The sequence below is a fragment of the Hypanus sabinus genome, chromosome 22 (genome assembly GCF_030144855.1).
Source record: "Hypanus sabinus isolate sHypSab1 chromosome 22, sHypSab1.hap1, whole genome shotgun sequence".
NCBI lineage: Eukaryota > Metazoa > Chordata > Chondrichthyes > Myliobatiformes > Dasyatidae > Hypanus > Hypanus sabinus.
The window spans coordinates 37,911,253-37,926,941 of NC_082727.1; the positions used below are offsets into that span (position 1 = coordinate 37,911,253).

The 15,689-nt window shown below is 39.3% G+C and overlaps 2 protein-coding genes across 3 annotated transcripts in view; one reads left to right on the forward strand and one right to left on the reverse strand.

Moving 5' to 3' along the window:
- Positions 1-4,949, forward strand: part of rpp30 (ribonuclease P/MRP 30 subunit) — a 37,228-nt gene extending 32,279 nt beyond the window's left edge. Inside the window, exon 11 of one of the 2 annotated variants that reach the window (XM_059947527.1) lies at positions 4,542-4,943. In XM_059947527.1, coding sequence (XP_059803510.1) covers positions 4,542-4,657 — 116 coding nt within the window. In that variant the 3' untranslated portion in view covers positions 4,658-4,943. Of the gene's footprint in view, positions 1-4,541 lie in introns of both variants that reach the window. The other variant, XM_059947526.1, reaches the window with a different exon arrangement.
- Positions 4,950-5,130: 181 nt separating this feature from the next.
- Positions 5,131-15,287, reverse strand: ankrd1b (ankyrin repeat domain 1b (cardiac muscle)). The gene is made up of 9 exons (XM_059947525.1): positions 15,083-15,287; positions 13,155-13,361; positions 12,851-12,982; positions 12,664-12,771; positions 12,468-12,566; positions 12,086-12,184; positions 11,887-11,985; positions 11,242-11,340; positions 5,131-9,997 (listed from the first exon to the last, which is right to left on the reverse strand). Exons 1-9 carry the CDS (start codon positions 15,107-15,109, stop codon positions 9,899-9,901), a joined length of 969 nt encoding a protein of 322 aa, XP_059803508.1. The 5' UTR covers positions 15,110-15,287; the 3' UTR covers positions 5,131-9,898.
- Positions 15,288-15,689: the final 402 nt, after the last annotated feature.

The following is a 15,689-nucleotide window of genomic DNA, read 5'->3' on the forward strand; positions in this document are numbered from 1 at the left end:
CATCTAGCAGCTGGATATATTTAATAATCTAAGCTTAGACTTCCCTTTCATAGGATACTTCATCAATTCTGAAGTGCTCAAATTAGCAATCTGTTAATTCTTCTTTAATTAAACCAACTGATTGCCACACTTCAACTTGTATAAAAGCAACTTGTTGAAAATCAAAAATAAAAATGAAAAAAGTTGGAAACACTCAGAGCTGTCTTATCTGAAGAGAGAATCAGAGTTAATGTTTTAGGTTTTTATGTTGCATGTTGTGTATCTAATACTGAGATGATGTTCAATAAGCTTTGTTGAGCTTCGTTACAACAGTGTAGAAGTGTAAGGGTATAAATTCAGAATGGCAGTGGGCCAGAACATTGAAGTAGAGGTTAGCTTATGTAGAAGAGGCTCTCAGTGCAATCCCTTCTAAACCCTGATGATAGACACTGTTCTCAGCAACAGTCTAAATATATTATTACTTTGAATGAGATTATGGAGGTCTGGAAGGATTTGATAGGACAAGAAGGTACTGTGAAGGAAGGAAGAATGGTTCTCTGGGATGAAGAATGTTTTTCCATCATTATCATGGGAGAACCAATGCTATTAAAGTACTGTCATGTGAGGAGAAGAGTTGGTGGAAATAGTCTGGATAAAGCTGAGAGGAAGGAGAATCATGTTGTGGTTCTAAGCAGTGGGAGCTGAGGAGTGGAGAGTAAGATTGTAATGAGAATAGCAGTAAATTGAGTATTTCCTTGAATTGGGCGGTAGGGGATTAAGGATTTAAATAAACAATATATTGGAAGCTTTGAAATGAGAGGTTACTGGAACTAAAACAGATACAATGGATAAGAAGGACTGAGAAGCTGTTTGGGAACAAATATGATCAAAGCAGCTGTGGGAATTGATGCGTTTACAGTGGACATTGGTCAATAGCATTTCTCCAAAAGGTGGGGGGGGGGGGGGAATTGAAGAGTTAAAGATAGCTCAAAGACAGGTCTTTGTAACGGTATAGTAAAGGTAGAAATTGAAACCAATATTGCTGAAATATTCAGATCAAGAATAAGAAATGTCAGTAATCTTGCCTTTGTACTCTTAACAAAGATGTAAGATTGGTAGCAAATACAGTGGTTTCTGGTTAATTGGGACAATGTCGGACCAGTACACTTTGGCACAATTAAATGGGTAGCTAAACTTAACGAAATAGTTTAAAAGTATAAAAAAGATTAACTAAATAACTAATTATGTATTTAAATAAATTACAGAACAAATAACACTACCAATGCTACTACTGAACTATAAAACTACATTAGTTCCTAATATCTTTCAACGGAGGAATTCTCCAATATACACTACCGGGTTCTTTTGATTGATCGTAAATGAACAAAATCAGTACAGAGTTGTAGTGTAGATAAGAACTGCCTTCATACAATGCTTTCAATGATTTCATCCTTCAAATCTTCATTTTCATTGTAACATTCAAGGTGATTATCAAAACCTTCAAATTCTTAACAGTTCCTAACTTGTTGAAGTAGTGAAATTGTTTCATTTTCACTCCCTGCCGCACCTGGCATCCCGAAGCCTGAATGCTTAAAACTATAGTGAGCAAATCAGTTCTGAAATATCTTATTGCTTATTTCTTGCTAATTATCAGTGCCAAAAATCACTACTTTTTTAATACAAACATACTCAACTGACACTATTTAAAAACTGTTCACAGTGTAGTGCCTAATGGCCACAAAAATGCACGCAACTGATGCTAATTAGAAACCATTCAGCAGCAATATTCTGCCCCCATTGTGGCAGTGTCTCAAATAACAAAGGGAATCCCACCAAATTTCTCTATTTGTTTTTTTTCTCTTTAAGAGTTAGCCCAAATAAGCGGCTGCCCCAATTATCCAATGGCCCAGTTAGCTGGAATCCACTGTATATTGCTGACATCCCTCAAATAGGACTTAAATGATTATCTTGTCAACACTTTTTACTTGAAGGAAGTAGAGTTCCTTTTTCAATATAAGAATATGTTGAATTAAGTAACTACGGTATGGTGATGGATTTTAACTAATTGACTTTTTTTTTGTTCACAAGGGGGTTTACCATGTGAGGTGGGTCTGTAAGGAATTGGGTGTGTACATAGTGAAAGGGAGAAAGGTCCAAGAAACTGACGATTGGCAAGAAGTATCTAGAATCAGAGAGAGATTGAAAGTACTAAGAGTAGAATTTTAATTTGGAATCTGAATAGAACAATCTGAAACCAGAGATGCCAATTAATGAGATGTTGCTACGAAAATGAGGTTTAGAGAAAACCTGATGAAAACAGAAAGGAAGTAAACCAGTGGAAGCAGGCATGGAAGGATTTCCATATGTCTCTTAATGGAGGACTAAATTCCCTGTGTGCATGTGTTATTATGTACATGGGCGTCATGTATATAATAACACACACACACACACACACACATTCTCACAGTGGAGCCCAAAAAATAGGGAAAATTGTAAAGCATGAAAAACTAAAAATTAAAAAACTTGAAATGTCAGTGGTTCAAAAGTATTCATCCCGCTTTGCTTCAGTACTTAGTTGAACCACCTCTTGCAGCTATTACAGCCAGTACTCTTTGTAAGTAAGTCTCTATTAGCTTTCCGCAAAGGGATGCAATAAGAGTGACCATTCCTCCTTGCAAAATTGCTCAAGCTGTGCCAGGTTAGTTACAGTGGACAGTAATCTTGAGGTTTTCCCGGAGATGTTCAATCAGGTTAAGGTCAGGAGTCTGACTGGGCCAGTCAAGGACATCAATTTTCTTCATTTGAAGCCACTCCATTGTTGCTCTGGCAGTGTGCTTTGGGGGCAGTGTGTTATTGTCCTGTTGAAAGATGATTTTCTTACCCAGTTTAAGCTTTCTGGCAGAGGCTAGCAAGTTTTTATCCAGGATCTCTCTTATTTAGCAGCATTCATCTTCGCATAAATCCTGACCAGATTTCCAGACCATACTGCTGAAAAGCATCCCCATAACATGATGTTACCTCTACCATACTTTACAGTAAGGATGGTGTTACCAAGCTGATGTGCAGTATTAGATTGATGTCACACATGCTGCTTTGTGTTGAGCCAAAAAGCTCTGCTTCAGTCTCATCTGACCACAAGACCTTCTTCCACATCTTTACAGTCTTGCTTAAGTGATTCTTTGCAAAGCCTTGAAGGGCAAGGATGTGTGTTGTTTTTTAGCCAGGGCTTCTTCCTTACCACTTTTCCATAAATACCCATTTTGTGCAAAGTCGTGGAGATTGTGGGGCCATGAACTTCATCTCCTGTTGCAGCCACTGACTTCTGCAGCTCACACAGAATGACTTGACGTCACAGTAGCTTCTCTTAGAAGTGCCGTTCTTCTTCAGTTCTTGAGACCTAGGTAGTATGGCCGTGGTTCCCTTTTTCCACTTTTTTGCAATGGACCGTACTGAGCTTCGCGGTATGTTCAGTGACTTTGAGATGGTCCTGTGCCCGTCCCAGATTTGTGCTTCTTTATTATCATTTCCCTGACTTCTCTTGAATGCTCTTTTGTCTTCCTTTTGGTTTGGCCTGTTGAAAATCTACCAGACTGTTGGACCTTACAAAGAGAGAGGTGATTTATTCTTATGAATTCATTAAAAATGAGTGATCTGCCAGTTTTTTTACATGAACAAATTAGGTGAGTTGTGAAGGTAATGCATAGTTTTGCACTTGAGGGAAGTATTTACAAAGGAGATAAATACTTTTTCAGCTTTATCTTGGATTTTAATTTTAGTAAATTGTTCACAGGTTTTGGAAATTTTCTTTTGATTTGACATGATACATGATACACAATGTTTTATAGATTAGCTCAAAAAATCCAACATCAATATTTTAAAAGCGAAAATAGTTATTGGAGCTGAACAGCTCTGCGTGTGTGTGTGTGTGTGTAATATATTTGTAAATATCTTATTACACGAAATGCAATAAAGTTTGCCATTGAAATACATTTTTAAAATTTTAGTTTTAGAAAAATTGACTTTCATAACCTCAGAACTTTCAAATGCATTTCATAGATGGTGAAGTACTTTTGAAGTATTGAACTCTTGAAAAGTGGAAATTGCAACAACCAGCTTCTTTACTTCTGTTGGGAATCGTGTCCAATGAGAAAAATCTGGGTTTTAGACTTATAATTAGTTGCCTCAAGACTTTTCTGGTTGTATGGAGTACAGTATATCAGACTCAAGGGGCTGAGTATGAATGATATTTTACAGAGGTTATGGACACAATTTAATTAATATGAAGCCTAGGGGAAATTAGTATACTGACTCTACAATTTCTCTTTAATTTAACATCTCTAAATTGTCTTATAACCATATAACAATTACAGGCCATCTCGGTCCTTCTAGTCTGTGCCGAACACTTACTCTCACCTAGTCCCACTGATCCACACTCAGCCCACTCGTGTCTTATTGCAACCTGCAAATCAGCAGAAATACATTGAAATTGGCTGCTGCTTCTCAACATTGGTTCCGTAAGAGACCTTGCATTAAAATCTCTATTGCTTAATTTTACTATACAGAAACCAGGAAAACTGCATTAGGTGTGATCTACACTACAAGAAAAGTTACAGCAACTGAAGATAGAGAAGAAGGAAGGCCTTGTTCCAAGAAAGCCAAGACTGAAAGTAACCGGTGATGGGATGAAATCCTTGTTATTACCTGAATTTCATTTACTCTACAAATATGAAAGTATGTCCATATTTTTCTGAATAGTGATCTAACAACATTGTGCTGTTGAAGTAACTTTTTAAATTGACATTAGATATTTCAGCCATCAAAAATGAACTTCAGAGTTCATAATTAAGTTCTACAACCAGTTAGGTGCAGTGTAAACTCAAAATAATATTTTGTCAATTCTGAATTCCAACTGTGAGAAATTCAAAGATGGAAACAAATAAGACAGGGAAATAGTGAATAAATTTTTTTAATAAGGACCACATTTTGGTTTAGTTTCTTCCTGAGTATTTCTAAGGCAATAATATGTTCCTATATATATAAAATATGTATTTCATGCAAAAAAAAACTCTTCCATGGATGGATCACGAAAAAGGTGGGAGGTGGAGTCTGGAGATGCTCTTTTTGCCCCCTTTCCCCTTTCCTTAAAACCACTTGGCATCATTGACCCAATGTTGGGGAGAGGCAGCATTGCCTCTCTAAGGTACTTTCTCATTGTTTGTACTGAAATACTTGTCCATACCATAAAGAATTATCTGGATGTGTGTGGCAAATTTTGAATACACCATTTGTTCAATAGCTAGGTCCAAGTTTTGCTCTACAAGTCCTATTCAGCATGTCCAGCATTTACATTACAGACAGTTCATTGGATGCAGACCAGATTTTTACGCCAAAGTTTCTTACAGACAGCGTATTCATACAAATGCAGCTCTGAGTCTTCATGCTCACAAATTAAGGTCAAATCTGGTCTTGATATTGTATGATAGTATCGTCAGCCAAGTAACTGGAATGGAATTGTGTCAATGGTTTCCATATTATAAGCAGACTACATGAGCTACTGGAAATGATGCAAACTAGGTTTGTCATGATGGTGCCATAAATGGAAGGCTACAACTGTCACAAAAGCATCCACTCTCTAAGCCTTTCAGTATTCGATAGGTTTCAATGAGAACCCCACCCCCCATTCTAAACTCCAGTGAGTATAGTCCAAGAGCAATCAAACACTCCTCAGACATTAATCCTTTCATTCCGGAATAATTCTCAATAACCTCCTCTGGACCCACTCCAATGTCAGTACGTCTAATCCTAGATATGGGGCCTAGAACTGCTCAATACTCCCAAGGGCAGCCTGACCAATGCCTTATAAAGCCTCAGCATTACAACTTTGTTCTTGTACTGGTCCTTTCGAAATTAATGCTGACATTGCATTTGCCTTTCTTACCACTGATTCACCTACAAGTCAATCTTGCACAAGGACTCCAAATCCCTTTGTGCCTCCGATTTTTTTTTTTAATTTTCCCCTCATTTAGAAAATAGTCTACACCTTTATTTTTTTTCTACCAAAGTATATGACCATACACTTTGCTACACTATATTTCATTTGCCACTTCTTTGCCCATTCACCTAATTTAAGTCCTGCAGACTCCCTGCTTCCTTAACCATACCTGCCCCTCCACCTATCTTTGTATTGTCTAAAATCTTGGCCACAAAGCTATCAATTCTGTTATCCAAATCCTCGACACATAATGTGAAAAGAAGCGGTCCCAATACTGGCCCCTGCGAAACACCACAAGTCACCAGCAGCCATCCAGAATAGGCTCCCTCTTTTCCCACTCTTTTCCTCCTACTAGTCAACCAATCTTCTGTCCAAGCTAGAATATTTTCTGTAATACCATAGGCTGTTGTTAAGCAGCCTCATGTGTGGCACCATGTCACTGGCCTGAAAATCCACTCACTCCCTGCCTGTTATTTCCTCAAAGCATTCCAACACATCTTCTCAGGCAAGATTTCCTCTTAAGGAAACCATGCTAACTTTTGCCTACTTGATCATGCGCCTCCATGTACCTCGAGACCTCGTCCTTATTAATGGGCTTCCAGTATCTTTGCAAGCACTGAGGTCAGACTAACAGACCTATAACTTCCTCTCTTCTGCCTGTCTTCTTAAAAACTGTAGTGACATTTGCAATTTTGCACTCCTCCAGAACCATTCCAGAATCTATTGTTTCCTGAATGATCATTACTAATGCCTGCACAGTCTAGGGTGGAGTCCATCTGGTCCAGTTGATTTATTGGCCTTCAGACATTTCAGCTTCACAAGCACCTTCTCCTCAGTAATAGCAGCTACACACCCTTGTGACCCCTGACACTCTCAAATTTCTGACATACTGCTGGTGTCTTCCACAGTGAAGACTGATGCAAAATACTTATTGAGGTCATCCGCCATTTCTTTGTTCCCCATTACTGCCTCTCCAGCATCATTTTTTAATGGTCTGATATCCACTCTCGTCTCTCTCTTAAATCTTTATATATCTGGGGAGAAAATTTCTAGTTTCTTATCTTATTGGCTAGCTTGCCTTAATATTTCATCTTTTCTCTTTTAATGGCCCTTATAATTGGTTTTTAAAAGCATTTTTATCATCTAGCTTCCCACAAATATTTTGCTATTTTTATCCCTTCACGTTAGCTTTGACCCTATCTTTGACTTCCCATGTCAGCCATGGTTGCCTCATCCTCCATTCAGAATACTTCTTCATCTTTGGGATATATCTTTCCTGTGCCTTCCAAATTACCCCCAGAAACTCCAGCCATTGCTGTTCTGTCGTCAACCCCTACCAATCAATCTTGGCCAGGTATTCTCTTGTACTGCTGTAATTTCCTTACATCTGACTTTTTTCTTCTCATTCTCAAACCGCAGGGTGAATTTCATCACATTATGATCACTGTCTTTAAGCTCCCTAATCAAATCTGGTGTATTACACAATCCAGAATTGCCTTTTTCTTGGTGGGTTCAACCACAAGCTCTGTTGGGATCCAGCACCAACCTGATTTTTTCCAATCTGCCTGCATATTGAAAGCCTCCATCACTATCACAATATTGACCTTATTACATGCCTTTTTTATCTTGCATTAACTTATATCCCACCTCCTGCCTACTGTTTGGGCTGTCTATGTAACTCTCATCCAGGTCTTTATACACTTGCAGTTCTTAACTCTACTTACAAGGATTCTACATCTCTTGATCCTATGACACCTCTTTCTAAGGATTTGATTTCATTATTTTTTTTATCATCACCCACCTGACCCCCTCTGCTTTGTGATTTCAATTCAAGATGTATCCTTGGATGGTAAGCTATGAACTTCTTTCAGGCAGAATGAAGTGATGCTACATCATAGCTGCCTATCTAGCCGTGCTACAAGGGCACCTACCTTATTTAGTATACTGGGTGCATTCAGATATAACACCTTCAGTACTGTATTCATCATCCTTTTCAATTTTGCCTGGATGTTGTACATCAATTCTGACTGCAGTTTTTGCAGTTCTTCTGTTGTTCCTCAAGGCCAGAGGTAATCAATTTACAGAGGGCAGAAAAAATGCAGTTTCCAATAGTATGGTGAGGGACCAGAAATAGGGGTTAAAGATGGACACTGCTCGGGTGCTGGTGGAGTAATATGTAACCTTTCATGGGGGTAGGAAAGCAAAAATAAAGATTGAAGCACTCAGAACATTACCAATAACAATTTGGAAAATTGCCATCACCTGGAAAAAGAAGAAAGTTAGGGAAATAAATGGAATATTAAAAGTAATATTCCAGTTAGGTGTAGGAATTGGCAGACCTGTTCCAGACATGAGTAGAAAGTCCATCACTTGAGATGACCTTGACAGCACCTTTCACGTAAAGGAACTAAGTTATGGCTTAGAGGCTTAGATGCCTCTCAGCGCTAATTCGATTTTTCGGTTTGATCACATTTCTCTTTGTGGCTTCTACAATGATTATTTACATAATTATTTGGATTTTTGCTCAGTCACATACTTATTTGACAGTTATAGCCTTGCACTACATGATTAATTAGTTATTTGAATTAATCACACCTGCTTACTAGATAGCATTGACATCTTAATGGCCTGTGGCTATTGAATCCTGTTACCTCCATAAATAGCACAACTGTGATGTGAATATAAATGTAGTTACCAACATGCCTCAAATGATGGAAAAGATCTCAATTGTGTTTATTTTTGTTCTGCTTACAATATGGTTTTCAATGTTTAAATAAATCACAAAGTAAAATAGTACAATAACTATTCAAAATAAATCACAATACCACTTTAAATATTATATGAATAATATCACTTTCTGAGGAGAAGACATGAAGATATTCATTATGAGAGTCTCCAACTCTACCTCAGGTCACATGCATGTATTCATGGGCGGATTCATGGGCACAATCACCCAAATGCACTGGCTACATACAAAAGCTTGCCTGTGACCAAAGGTCTCGGTCACATCTTTGCTGCAATTGTGTTTAAATCTGCTAGATGACCATTGATATACATCTCAGATTTTTGTATTCTTAGCCTCAAAAACCACAACCCAGGTTGGAGACTTGCTTTCGGTTTTCCTCCATGATTGTATAACTAGTCTTACAGAAAATACTATTTTTCTTAAATAGATGTTTGGAATCATAACCCACTTGCAAAAGCAAACTCGTTTTGTTTAAGTTGCAAATAAATAACAGTACATACTGTGTACAAAATTTACAAATTTGTAACATGTAAATGTACAAATAATATATCATAAATATAGTTCGTTACCTCAAAGTTTCAGTTCATAACTTTCAGTATCATTACTTATTGACTTTCGGCTTACATCTGGCCCATTCCTAAATTCCATCCAAGAACCCACTTTCAAATCCAACTATCTTTTAATAAACTATTTTAATAGCTGAATTGCCATCTTAGTAATATATGGAGGGTGGTAATCAAATATCGTTCCACCATTGCCAATTAATTACAGAAGTGAAACTCTTAAAACACCTTGTCCCATATATTATCTCTGAAACATCAATCCTGTATCCATAAACCACTCCGAATTTCAGTTCTTCAGTGTTCTCCAGTCTCGTTCCTTCAACTTCCTATTTTCCAAATAAACCCTTACTGACAGCTGAAAATGTCAGCAGGAACTTCAGTCTTCATATAAAAAAAGTCTCGACTTTTCACTTCTCTAAGTTCATTTTCATTATGCATGAACTGAAGCACTTTCAATAGATTTTGTCATATTGAGCTTTGAAGATTGAACATTTCTAATACTAAGCATGTGGCGAATGTGTTGAAGTTCTCAGAAATCAAAGGCAGAATGCACCTGGCATCCTTGGGGGTGGAGGAGGGGACAGGGAGGAGGCTCCCTTTACTCCTCTACAGCAGGCTTCATTTTGATGACATCTGCGAGGTTTCCATAAATTGGTTAAGTATTTCCTTTGTGCCAGTTTGCCACTGAAGAACAAGATCCAATGGTGTCTGTCCGTTCTGTAATAAGACAACAGGAATTACGTTAAGAAACAAAGCACTGAACTGACACATTCTAAAGGGGAAAAAAGCATGGGTTTAAATTTTCCATGGTGTTCGCTTTAAGAACACGGGCGCTTTTATTTACTAATTCATTGATTCCGCTATCCTGACCCACGATGACTTTGCAAAATCTTCAATTTCCCTCAGACTATTAACATTTTTTCTTTCAAGTTGATGACAGCACAATCCATTGACATGTCTGACTTTCCTGTTCTCCCTCCTATTAAATATTTATTTACGTATCTTCCAACAATACCATTCTGATGAAACATTTTTTTTCCTGTACTACTGACTGGTCTATGTGCTCAATAGAACAAAGTGAGCCCCGGCTGCATCTCCCCTTTATGTGCTTTTTCGATTCTCCTTGCCTTTCTTTATCCCCTCTCCCTCTCCCTCCCCCTTCCCCCCTCCCCATACACAAGCGCCTCTTCAATTCTGCAAGGGGTTTCTGCTGCACTTCGACCCAGGGGTTACCGTTACATCCAGCCTTGGGAATGGGATATCCCGGCAGCAACTGTGGGCATCCATTATAATGAACCAATATGTGCCCAATTTAATATAAACAGCTCAATTTAGATAAACGCCATGGAGCTGTGAACTTTGTGGAACCTGTCTGTGTGTCTATGATGCTCTAGGGATGTGTCCGTTATATGTTAAATTTAACACTGGCAGACACAGCAGTCATTTGCTCTTCACGGACTTCAAGTGCATTCTTGTGCTATCGAATATCTGGCTCTGTAAACTTCCGAATTAGGAGAGTAGATCGCTCAGCCCCTCGAGCCTGTTCAATAACGCAACCCTCTATACTGAATGTAATCACAAGTAACCCAAGCGCGTAATGCCCACGCCAACATCAAATGAGCTGCTGCCTTTAAAATTAAACAAAATACTCTAACATTTGCCATTTTAAATTGCTTAGTTTAAGTTATCTTGCCATTCAGGTTTAAGCACCAAATTATCTAGTCACTATATTTCGTAGCACAATCCGCTGAATAATTCAGACTGACGCACGACTGGATTAATTAAAAAGGAGAAGCACTTAAAAAAGCAAATTGTAATGTCGATCATCAAAGATGGGCTTTAACTTAGTTTTTGCTCAGACAAATATTTATCAACAAAAACTCTTTAACAAAAGCACAGCCAGAGAATCTAACCACTAATTCAGGTTTAAACCCTGTAAGATTAAAGATTATAACACTTACACAATTTTTAAAAGTGATTTTGGCACCGTAGATCATCAGCAGCTTCATTAGTCGGTAACGGTTTAGTCGCACTGCATCGTGCAGAGGCGTGTCTCCTTCCTTCAGAGAACGATATTTCAAAGACGATAGTAAATTGCAATGAACTTACGACTAGCACATCCACAAAGTATGATTGGAACGTTCTCGTTAATACAGATTTGGGACTAACTTTCAGCAGCCCCAAAACCCATTAGACTCAATCACCAAAACCAACAGTGTTAGAATCAAAATGACCTAGGAAACTGGTAAGGATATCTATCCTCTATTACTTAAAAAAAAAGCTCAAAAATACTGCATTCTAACTCTATCGGCTACAATATAAATGAATTCCTGCCATAAGGTAATAAAACATCGATTAACATTTGTGTTCTTGCGCCCTTTTGCATTATCCCAGTCGGCACAAGTGCACTGCCCTCCATGGACATTAAAACGAACCAGTTGTCATTCTGAAGTTCTATCATCACGCTATCACTGGCTCATCGATTTTTAAAAAACTAAGGTATTGTATTACAATCTAGTCTTTTAAACTGTTTTATGGAAATAAAAGTTCAGTGCAGCTATATTAGACCTGAATAAATATTCTCTAGTGCTCCAGTTGATACTCACAATGTCTCTAGCATTAAGATCGGCTCCGCACGCGATTAGATGTTCAGCACATTCATAATGTCCGGTCCTGACAGCGACGTGCAAAGGAGTACTGCATAACTGTAAGGATCGTATAACAAAAGGGAGGAGTTATTGTCAAATTGGCTTGAATACCGGCGAATTCTAGTCAGAGATCTGATTAGGTAGATAATCTGCTCACCTTGTCTTTTGCGTTTACAGCTGCGTCTTTATTTAGCAAAATTTTTAAAACTTCCAGGCTGCCTCCGCGACAGGACCAGTGGACCGCTGTTGCGTCGAGCTGTGCCAGAAGCAAGATTGTGACACTGTTAGTAATGCGAGGAGGGAATCCGAGTGCTCCGGGACTTGGCTACATGCAGTCACGTGGTGTGGTGACGTAAACATGCATACAGACAGTATTTGGTGCTTCTTTTAGTTCCCACCCACAACAAACCGGGCAAACACTTGGTAACCGACAATGAAACCTCGCAGGATTTGAAGCTAAATCGCCCCTTTAAGTTAAAGGTGTTTGCGTCAGCCATTTTAAACCCTGGTATGTCTGATCGTTATGCATGATACCGTACCATATCGCGAAACTCTGTGGAGGCTCCGGCTTCCAGTAGTTTCAGTACAATCTCTTCGTTTCCCTCCGAGCAGGCGCGATGCAGGGCAGTCCTGTTAAACTGCGTGCAAAAAAATAAATTAAATTAAGATACTTAATTTCCTTTAATCAGCCCGAGTTACAAACCTCATTCGATTAATAGGATTGAGTCTTATTACCTGGTCACAAGCATCCGGTTGGCCACCATCTGCAAGGTATTTCTCCACCACAAGGGGTTTGTTGTCCAATGCCGCTCTCCAAAACGCTTCAACATCTACAGGTTCAGTCTGGGACAGAGCACAGGACGGGTTAGTTTCTAGATGAATGGATTTATTTTTAATTTTCTCACACAATGCCTAAACTTACTATAATTTCCGGTTCTTGTTCCTTTGGGAGTCCCGTTGCAATAGTCTTAGACTGTTTCTTTTTCTTCAACCTAACGATGAATTGAAGATCGTCTATAGTTTCAAGCTTCAGTCTCTGTTCCACAGGTTTTATCTAAAAACAAGCAATGAAAAGGGCTTATTACTGAAATCCTCGAAGGTGTAGAAATGTCCACTAAATGTAATTTGATCAGGAATATACTACAAACATTCAGAACTAGGGAACCGATGTGAATTGCAGAAAGAATATTGGCAATCACTAGCTATTTGAGGCATATTGCACGTACATTTTTGCTGTGTGCCACTGGCTGGAGTTTCTCTTTCTGGTGCTGGTGGCTGGGTATGAAATGGAATGGCTCTGTCTGGGTCTTCAGATCATCCTGCTTCTCGATCGCCACGGCAGAGCAGTATCCTCCACTTCGGAACTCCTCCTGCGCGCTCAGCGAACCAGCCTCCCATTCCCCGGGCTTAGCCAGGCTCTTCTTACCGGTTACCTGTTGGAAGAGAGGCACGGCTTAAATTTGGATGAAGAAGTTCGCTTCGGCGCTGAGAGATGTACCAGCCTAATTACAGTAGAGAGTAGAGGACTGAAATCACCCCAATTCCCGTTCTCTAATTCCAGATTTAAGAACTCCCTGTGATATGGTGATGTGAGCCCTGTTCTTTATCCCCAACTGAAATACCGTGAAAAGACATTCACATTATAATTCGGATGTATTTGTGTGAACTCGATATACTCGAGAGAAATACAATTGAATCTTGAGCTTCTATCTAACGATGTAGTATTGTTCCCGTATTCGGCGCGTATCTGCTCCCGTTAATGCATTTAAGCCGAACTTTCCAGCGTGATGTGGAGAACTCTCACTGTGGAGCCAGGCTTCCCGCCATCGGCTCTGATTGCATCATCGAGAAGTAGCGGAGTGATGTCGATCCCAACCACACTTTTCCCCTCTGGTCCTTGTAGCTCGCGCTCGTCACTTCCTACTGACACCATCAGTTTACCATTCGCCGCCTTCTTTCAATCGAAATCACCACCATTCATTCTCTGCTGGTCCCAGCCCTCCTTTGTTCTCTCTGTCTCTCCCCCGTCAATGCTACATTAAACTTATCTTATTTCCAACTCGATGTAAGTTAACTCCATTTCTCTTTCCGATTGTCCTGCCTGACCTGCTGCATATTTCCAGATTCTTAGATGTCTTAGATTTTCTTAGATGTCCCTGGAATTATATATTATCTTCTCAAATTGTAAGTCGTCACAATCATAGAGTCAAACAACATGGAAGCACCGCACCATGCTCGGTAATTGGCACCATCTGTATTGAACCTCCCCTCCAGCACTTGGCTGTTAACCTTCTCTGACTGGGCGATTCGAGCTCTCATCAAGCCAAGTCTTCAATGCTGGTGAAGACTCTGCTTCCAGTATTACCTCCGACGGCGTCTTTCATGTACTCACCAACCTCTGGGTGAAACAATTCTCCCTCAGATTCCCAATAAATCCAAATCCTCCTACCCTAAATCTAATATTATATACCTCTGATATGGGTATTGGCTTCCAGCAGTCTACTGTTACTGTACTCCTCATTATTATATCAGTCACGTCCGTTCTTCACCTTCTCCGCTCCACGGAAAGATGACGCAGCCCGAACCATCGTTGTCATTGTATATGATTGCATTTTATTAAACTGCATATTTTGCCTGTTATAAATTACCCAACTTGTTAAAAGTCCCTCTACGACCACCCCAGCTTGTTGCATGCACAGCGCTCTCCCTGTGCAACGGCGGATGAAGTGTAATCTAGAGCAGCACAAAGTGATGTATTTTGGTGAGAAGAATTGAGGCAGTGCGATTGTGGAGGTCTATTCTAAATCAGTTTCAATAAACGGAAACTGGGCTGCTTCCATCAGTCACTGTCTCTGGACAAATTATAACCAGAGTTAAAAAGCATAGAAGATTTTTTTTGTAAACAGATATAGAATAGAATAAAAGTGGGTAAGTTATAGATTACAATAAAATATTGTAACTACTCAGACTCACATATATAATAGATCCATTACCGTTTCAACAAATCCTATACAGTATTTAAAACTTACACATAAGGTCATAACTCTACAGGTATGCTAACTTTATATTTTTAAAAAACTGTGGGATATTTATCCTTCGCAAATAGAAAATTAAAGTTTAATTAAATACTGTTTGCATGCAACAAATATCCTACCAGATCTTCAACTCGTAGCATCACCATGTTGTCGGTGGGTCTTAGAACTCCCTGAATGTGGCTGAGTTTCGTGGGTAGCCAACTGCTAGCATCTGATGAGTTTCCCAGCCTCAACTTCCCTTATATATAAAACCGGCGCCTCTGAATGAGATCATGTTCCAAGATGGGAGCTGGACCCAGAGCCTCGGTCAGCGGCTACAGCTTCCTCGTCATTCCGGGCATAGCGGTAGGCGTGATTTCATGTCACAAGACCTTTTTAACCGGGGGTGATAGACGCCTTCAATCCAGACAAAACGACATATATGAAACATCTGAAATATGACCCTAGTGCTATTAGAAATGACTAAAGAACAAAGCTATGTTAATCACGTTGCCACCTCATGTTTTGTGTGACAGCTGTTTTGCTGGATGCCAGAGATGTTTGTGTGCTACTCCAGCCGAGCCGAGTATGCCTAAAATGAATTAATGTTGCAGTTCACCTTGACTCGCAGTCAAGTCAGCAACACGGTGCTAGTCCCTGTTACATTCCGGTTTAAACGTAATCTTTTGAAAGATCGACTAATCATTGATACATAGGAAGATATTTCAAATCAGAATGGCCCGCTTA